General features: G+C 38.0%; 1 protein-coding gene across 2 annotated transcripts in view; it reads right to left on the minus strand.

Annotated features, from left to right (window-relative positions):
• Nucleotides 1-8,280, minus strand: part of LOC107758008 (acyl-CoA-binding domain-containing protein 6-like) — a 33,410-nt gene extending 25,130 nt beyond the window's left edge. For both annotated transcript variants that reach the window (XM_016575638.1, XM_016575637.1), the window contains exons 1-5: nt 7,839-8,280; nt 7,112-7,176; nt 6,700-6,796; nt 4,150-4,232; nt 743-848 (exon numbers count right to left, since the gene is read on the minus strand). In XM_016575638.1, coding sequence (XP_016431124.1) covers nt 743-848; nt 4,150-4,232; nt 6,700-6,796; nt 7,112-7,176; nt 7,839-8,114 — 627 coding nt within the window. In that variant the 5' untranslated portion in view covers nt 8,115-8,280. The remainder of the gene's footprint in view (nt 1-742; nt 849-4,149; nt 4,233-6,699; nt 6,797-7,111; nt 7,177-7,838) is intronic.
• Between the last annotated feature and the right edge of the window lie 607 nt (nt 8,281-8,887).

An 8,887-nucleotide genomic window follows, 5' to 3' on the forward strand; every position in this document is an offset into this window, starting at 1 on the left:
TATATATATATATATATATACTGTATACGGTATATATATACAGCAGATTTTAAAATTCACTAGTGCCCTCTAGAGGTTAATATGCTGAACTGCACTAGTGAGATGAACAATGGTGGATTGACAATGGCTGCCATCTGGCCGACCTGATGGTGAGCCAACTGGTTCCCCACTTTCAGAATTGGAGTGCTGAAAGAAATGAAACGGGCCAGTTGGTCATGATGATACATGAATAAAAATGGGTTGAGCGGATGGATGGTGCATCCAATGACCTTTGGAGTTTTAGCTGTGTGGGAAATAATGATCTCTTTACATGGATAGAGAGAGAGAAGCAAGGTGAAAAAGAGAAGCTTCTCTTTGATTCACAGTGTCCCTACACAGTGTTCATAGCTCCCTATACACTGATCAGGATATCAAATTCACTTTACTTGAAAGTGTCATGCTCAAAGGCTGAAATTATTTGACCAAAAATATAGTAAAATCAGTAATATTTTGAAATATTTTTACAATTTAAAGTAACAGTTTTCTATTTTAATATATTTTAAAATTTATTTCTGTGATGGCAAAGCTGAATTTTCAGCAGCCATTACTCCAGTCTTCAGTGTCACATGATCCTTCAGAAATCACTCTAATGCTGTTAAATTTTAAATTTTTTATAATTTATAACAATAAATATTATAAAAAATACACACAACATGTAAATATACAAAAATCGATAAATATAAAAAATGTTTTAAAAGCCTACTTCTTCATCCCTTGTATTCACGTCCACTTTCTTGGAGCTGATGGCCTTGCTGACATGTTCAATGTTGTTCTCTCTGCAATAGTCGAAAATATTTTTGTCCTCTTCCCTAAAGTCAAACACAACATAGGAAAATACTCAGAAAGAGTGTAAAGCAATGATCACACCAAACCTTTGACGAAATTTCATAGAAATCAATTAAAGATCAACTGAAATAGCATTAAATCATAGTAGGGAAATTAAGAAACAATCGTCTAATCTTAAATATTACATAACCAGGGTCAGTGCTGTCGCTAGAAATTCTGGGCCTAGTAAATGTGAATCGCTGAGTGATCACCCAAGAAGGAAGATAATGCCAAGCTAAACAGATGTGAACGGGTGCCGCAAAAATCATGTTACTGGCAGGCGTCTCATGGTAACACGCCATCTACCTCTGTGTATGTGCATTCTCAGGAGCCTGGCGCTAACCACAGCAGTTTTAATTATTTTCCGCTCTAATCACCTTGTGGCATTTGGGCCAAGCCAGGCATGGCAGAGCGAGACATCGAGAGAGAGAAAGAAAAGGGTTATAGGGGATGAGGTACAGTTGGTTGGAGAAATCTCATTAAGAGATTTACCCCTGCCCCTCTTGCCCATGGAGGATGGCAGATTAATTGCATTTGGAGCACTATTGTGTGGCCGCCCCTCACTCTCATTACAGGGGCAGGGCAGATGAGACTGGCAGCGGATGGGACCTCTGTGCCTGAGACATACAGGAAATAGACAGATTGGCCAACCTAAAATGAACTGATTTGAAAAGTATATGTGAGACAGAAAAATGCTTGAAGATCCATGTTATGCCAAGCATTGAGAGCTTCTTGCTTAAATTTCATATACCTCAAAAAGATTAATTTTCATATTCAGAACAAAATATCAATAAATCTACAGAAAGTACAATTTCTTGCAGTAAGACAAAAACATTTATAGCAGTTTCCACAAATATGGTACAAAAAATGGCCTTGAATTCAAAAAATCAAAACGAAAGTTAAAAAGGCAAATTTGATCAAACTGATAAATCTGAATGGGAAAAAAAACTACTAGAATGGGTAACCAGGTTGTAAATTTGGTGTAAATTTTGTTGTTTTCAAAATTAAAGTTAAATATGCAAAAATTTATAAAATTAAAAATAAAGCTAGAATTAAAATTTAGAATTAATTAAATTCAGCTAATTTTTAACACATGAATTTAACCATCAGATTATGTCACAAATGTAACAAGCTATTTTTTTGTTTAAAACTACTGTTTAAAGATGCAGTAAGCGATTTCTGAGAAATGCAGTTGATATTTGAAATCACCAAAATAAACACGCCCCTACCCAAAAGAATCACACTGCACGCAATCTTGCCTCCGCCCCCGAATTTCTGAACATGCTATTCAACACAGGCACCTCCCCCATCACTACTGGACACGCCCCTTACTGGTGATTGGCTACAAGTATGTTTTGGTGCTCGGTCCGATCCACTTTCAACAGCATTTCTCAGAAATCGCTTACTGCACCTTTAAAGCTACTTTTCATGCTTACGTCTTACATTTCTATTTTGACAATCAGAATCATATTATTTCATTTATTGTATTCATGAAGGTCAAGACTTCTGCTTACATCATACATTTATATAATAAAATAGTTTATCTAACAAATCTAATAGTTCTAACAACAAATTAAAAAACAAATTTGTGCTTTAAAAAAAGCAATGGTACACCAAAGTGCACAGTTATCATGGAAAGTGGCTTATGCCCATATATGTGTGCAGTAAACCTGATCTTATCTCACTTGTAGTAAATAAGGCTGAATATGTGAGCGTGTGGTCTTCTTACCGTGACCCAGTGTGTCTGTGCCATGTGGGCATCATTCGTCTCCCGGGGCAACTAATCAATAAAACTGCTCATTCGTCAGACTGATGCTGGCCTGTGCTCCTAAAGAACGAGTACACACAGGCACACGCTTACACCTGATTAATGGCCCACTGATAAACGACATGGCATCAGCGATGCCGCTGAGCATGCTGGGAAGGTCACTGGCTACTCTGTCATTCTGCACAGTTTGATCAACATTTTCTGATTAGTGAGAGACCAAACAAAAGGTCTGTGTTGATGTTTTCACACATTGACTCAAATGCAGATTATCGAGGTGAATCTGTGTAAATCTTCAAATATTAAAAAACAGATATTACAATATTATAAACAATTCTTCAGTACACCGCATGAGTCCTTCATGCTCACCAGGCCATGTTAAAGAGATAATAAAGAGTAATTTACTTCCACTGTATTTCTGTACATACAATGGAAATCAGTGGGAACCGAAACCAGTGGTTACCAACATTCTTCAAAATATAATCTTTTATATTCCAAAGAAGAAAGTAAGACACAGGTTTGGAACAACAATGGGGTGAGGAAATGATGACAGAATTTTCATTTTGGGGTGAACTATCCCTTTAACACCATCAATCAGTGACGGGCAGAGCTGACATATACACACGGACAGACGCCACATCTCGTCCAAAACACACTGCCCTCCAAAATAGGCCGATATTCTGAAACTGACACCTCTGCTCCCATCAATCAGATCAGATCAATCTGATTCATCTCTCTCCAAGGCATCCTCACAGAACAACTCATCTATCATGCATTCTTTGGAGGAGAAAGCTTCCTTATTCACAACTCCTGCAGAAGCACAGGATTATGCAACTTGGCCAGTTGTTTCCCAAGTGAGTTTAAGCAAAAAAAAGATGAGAGAGATGGCCTTGGAGTTACAGGTCGTCTGGTGTAGCAATCGGGCAATGCAGAAGTCATTATGACTCTCTAATCAAATGCTAACGAGAGGTTTGAATATGCTGGAGGCCTCTCAATCACCGAGCTTAGAAATTGGAAAGCAGCGAAGCAGTCTGCATGGCAGTCTGATTGGGTCACGCCCGAAATGGGCCGCTCAGCGAGCGACAAATGGGAGGAGAGGAGGGGGAACGAGATTAATTGCTTTGGTTTTCCGTCCCCAATGAACGACTCACATTCTCCTGGGACACGTCAACTTGGGGAATGAACCCCTGTTGCATTGATACTTCCATATAGTTCTTTCATCCATCCATGCCTGGATCCATTTAACATTCTTATCATCGATATAATCATAAAAAAAGTAATTAAACTCCACTGATTCTTGAGGCCTATTCACCCCCCATGCATGCATACTAATATTGTTAATTTAAGAGGTAAAACCATGTGAATGCAGCCCTTAATTTGTCTTGTTAAAGGGTAGAAGCAACGGGGCGTGAGGTATCTGTGTGTTCCATGATCAAGAAAATGATTTATGCCTCACTGATGCAAGAGTGATCACTGCAAATTATGATAAAATACTCGTATTCATAAGCAGGATTTGTTACCTTATCTTTTCCTCTTGGTATAGAGAGCTAACCGCTGGCCCGCCAAATCCAGTTCGCATCTCTCCTCCCCTTCGCTCTGACGACTGAAAGAAAGACACAAGTATTATGTCTGGCACCAAGAAAAAAAGGGAACTTTTTATAATGCTCATTTATGAAGCCTAGAGATCCATTTAAAGGTTTTAAAGGAATAGTTTGCACAAAAATTTATATTTGTTAGAAATGTACTCACCCTCAAGCCATCCAAGATGTAGATTATTTTGTTTCTTCATCGGAACAGATTTGGAGAAATTTATCATTATATCACTTGCTCTCCAATGGATCCTCTGCATTGAATGGGTGCCGTCAGAATGAGAGTCCAAACAGCTGATAAAAACATCACAATAATCCACAAGTAATCCACGCCACTCCAGTCCATCAATTAACATCTTGTGAAGTGAAAAACTGCGTGTTTGTAGGAAACAAAACTATCATTAAGGCGAATATCCTGATTCAGACAACTTTTTCACTACAGAAAGCAATATTATGGATAGAGGACTATTTTAACCAGAAGCAACGGATTGAAAGAAGAAAGTCATATACACCTAGGATGGCTTGAGGGTGAGTAAATCATGGGGTAATTTTCATTTTTGGGTGAACTATCCCTTTAATGATGTATTTGTTTATAACAAACACACAGCTTTTCACATCACAAGCCATTAACTGATGACCTGGAGTCATGTAGATTAATTGTGGATTATTGTTTGGATCCATTTGGATCCATTGGTAAGCAAGTGATGTAATGTTAAATTTCTCCAAACCTATTGCGAAAAAAACAAACTCATCTACATCTTGGATGGCCTGGGGGTGAGTACATTTTCAGCAAATTTCAAATTTTGCGTGAACCATTCCTTTAAACAATGTAAAAAAAAAATAAAAAAAAACACCTGGCGAACAAACAGGGCATGAAAGTTTATGAAAACAAAATAACACAACAGTAGCCCAAAGAAGCCACTCTCAGAAACAGTTTAGGTTAGAAGAGAAAGGTACAATACACCTCCATCAAGCTCAAACATGACAGAAAACTGGCAGGATGCTGCACACATGTTACTAAACTTGTGCTAGACAGGTTTTGTATTTTTGACGTTGTTCTATTCACTTTTCATCCTTTTTCAGTCAGAACATCATTTGGCAACAGCAAGAGAGAGCACACAAAGGACTCTTGGTATTCAACCACTGGTGAAACCCACTGAGGAATGGATTAATATTGCATTGTGCAGCCAGCCAGCTCTATAATACAGCAATTTTAATTCAATGACATAAAAATATTACCGTTTTGAGCAGAAAAGTGCTGCATCTGCACTTCTGCTTGAATAGTAGGATTGTATTAAAATACCGTCAATTTGTGCACTTTTCTTTTGTTCCTCCACAGCAGATGCACGGAACAACAGAAGTGCACAGGAGGTCATGAATAAGCTATTGTCTCTCCTCCCTCCCCGGCTCTCTCTCTATCTCGTAATGGAGCTTCCTGTCCTCTTTTAACACGCTAACACAATCAGTTCATTCTGTAAGGTGGGGAATTTGTGCCCGTCTGGATGGCAGTCAGATTGCGTTACCTGCAGTAGTATCAGTGAAGGGGATGTGTCTGCTCTGACATGGGGATTATGGGTAAAAAGCAATAAGGCATAAGCAAGATAGATATGAAGAGAATAAAAAAAGCAAAAGAGAAAGAAAGAGAATAAAGCTAGAGAAAATTAGAGATAAAGGAAAAGAGTTTGAGTTAAACTTGAATAATATATTTGATATAAAGATGGAATTGGTCTGTATAAATTATTTTTTTTCCCCTCTTTTATTACACAGACAGCAGAGAGTGACAGGAAAATTATTGGAGAGAGAAAACGGTAATAAATTGCAAACGGTAATAAACACATTGCAAGCTGGACTTAAACCCGCAACACCCACTTAAGCAACATGACTCAACAGAGCATATGCAGATGTGAACCACTCAGCAGGAGTGGATAGTAGCAACATAAACTTTTGCTTAAATATGACTGCATAATAATTTCAGAGGAATTATATAATGTGCATGAATCATCTACAGATCCAATAGAAAAGACACAGATATGTAGCAACTCCATTTCTGATATAATTTGAGCATTATTCTTAGCACCTTGGTAAAAACAATGGGATATTTGAGAAGGATGCACAAACAGAACAACTGCACAATCAGAGACTGCCCTCTTCTGGACATGTTATTCAGTAACATTACAGCACAATGCCTATAGTTTTACCAAAAGGCAGATCCACTTACAATAAGTATAGTTTAATTGCATGAAAAACATGCTAATTAGTGCTATGCTTCATCTGAGAGCAAAAAAAAGTTAATCTCCAAGTTAAGAAGTGAAAATCAGAACAGCACAATGCAGATCTGTTTTCCATAATTTGTCTGGGTGGACTGGAACTTGTGGAATAACAAAACATCAGTACATCATACTATTTAATAGCAAAAGAGCCAGAAGAATCTTGTTTTCCATCCCCTCATGCAATTGCCCCTACAGTAGGTTTAATCTTTACCTTCTGGCTGCCTTCTGGATCCAGGGCACATACACAGGACACATACTCCTGCATGGCCTGCTCCGCACTCATGTCCCCCAGCTGTTTCCATGCTGACCTGTGAACAAGAAGCACTCTGTTGGACTTTAAAGACTCTAAAGATTTGGATTCCCCCCCCCCAAAAAAAAGCTCACATTATTGGACACAAAGTGAATTTACATTTATATTAATTTATTGAGCAGTCGACTTTATCCAAAGACTTATAAATGAGGAAAATCATAAGCCATTTGTCATAAGAGCCAACAATATTCATAGTACTAATCACAAACTGAGTAGAGTTCTGGAGACATCAAATGTCACCGTCAACAATGCAATGAGCCCAAATTAAAATTCAAGACTTATCAAGAAATGCATGGCTTGTTAAGACACTTACCATTTTCTCTGACCCTCGAAATCGAAGAAACCAGGTTTTGGTGTATTGCACTTTCCAACTTTGACCTGTCAAACATACGCTTTTAGTTTACTTAATAATATCAAATGCTCAAATAATGTAATTTTTTTTAGATAGTACTGATGTCAAATATTTTAGACTCCAAATCTATTTGGATATTTTATTTTATTCATAGGTGGAGTACGTAAATTACTTATAATTTATTTATTGTATTTTTTTTCTTTTATTACACAGACAGTAGAGAGTGACAGAAAATTTAATGGAGAGAGAAAAAGGTAATAAATTGCAGACATGTTGCAGACTGGACGTAAACATACATAAATCACATAAGCACCACTTCTCAACTAATATATTCAATGTTTACTTAATAATAATTACTGTCAAATGCCCAAATAACTGGTTTCAGTGCCAGATGTTTTATACTCCAGAACCAACAGGCACCTTCATCTGTCAGAAATACATACCCTTTACAAAACCTTACCATGGCAACCATATAATTTGTATCAACACTTTTACTACAGTTACTGTTACTAAGTGCATTAAAAAACTGGGGGAACTTTATATTAGCCACCACTTTTAAAAAATAAATAAAAACAAATAAAATGCCAAACAATCTCGCTTCGTATCGTCTTTGCAGGAGATGTCATGTTAATGTACTATGATTTTACAGTATCATCAACTATGTCAATAACAAGAAGGCTGGGTTTACCTGTTTGAACCTGGCGTACAGATACAGCAGCTGCTCTCTACTGGCTGTCTGGACGAGATCTCTGACCCGGTCCGCTGCCGCCTCAAATTCATTCTCTAGATCGACTCCTTCTAACCGAAGCGCTGCATCCCCAGCACTACAATCAAATTTCCCTAAACCGAAATCTGAATCCAAATCGGATCCTCCGCCGAGCGGCTCTCCGGTGTCAGGCCGCGCTGGATCAGTACCGGAGCCCGTCGCTGAGTCTGGGGAGGAGGACGGAGATCTAGACGCCATTGAAGAGAATGAAGATACCTTACAACAGTTTCTTTGCTTTAATTATTATTAATTAATCATAAAAACAGCGCAGACAGTTGACTGCTACAGTATGTTATCCGTAATCCGATTCAGTCGGACTTGTTTTGAGAATTGGTCCGTGAATGGTACGTCACAATAAAAGGCACGAGTGCGTCCCGCGACCGCTGGTAAAAGTTCCAACGGTTTTTAGGTCCTACCAGTTTTTCAGTAGACGCGTGATCTGTGAAGTGGAATACTGCGACCATGCTAGACCTTTTAGATGTATTGGGGGGCGGTTTCCCGGACCGAGATGAAGCCTAATTCTAAACTAAAATGGCCCTTTAAACCAGATTAACAGAAATCTGCTTTCTCTGTCATGGTTTTAAATAGTCCTAGACTAAGTCTAGTCCAGAATTTAATAGCCTGATTTCCTGAAGGAAGACTAGAGCTACTTCAGGACTAAATCGAGGCTTAAATTAAACCTACCAGGAGGCAGGTTTAACTTCAGATTAACGTTGTGTTTTCAGTCTTTATATATCAAAAATATTGGCACCCTTGGTAAATATGATCAAAGAAGCTGTGAAAATAAATCCGCACTGATTTTTATTTATTAAACACACGCACACACACACACAAAACCCTAAACTTTCATTGAAGTAAAATGGTAGGGAAGGGAAATCTCATTATGAAAGAAATGTTTTTCTCTAATACACACTGACTACAATTAATGGCACCCTTTTATTCAAAACTTTTTGCAACCTCCTTTTGCCAAG

This window comes from Sinocyclocheilus rhinocerous, unplaced genomic scaffold (assembly GCF_001515625.1).
Source record: "Sinocyclocheilus rhinocerous isolate Xijiao unplaced genomic scaffold, SAMN03320098_v1.1 scaffold1314, whole genome shotgun sequence".
Lineage (NCBI taxonomy): Eukaryota > Metazoa > Chordata > Actinopteri > Cypriniformes > Cyprinidae > Sinocyclocheilus > Sinocyclocheilus rhinocerous.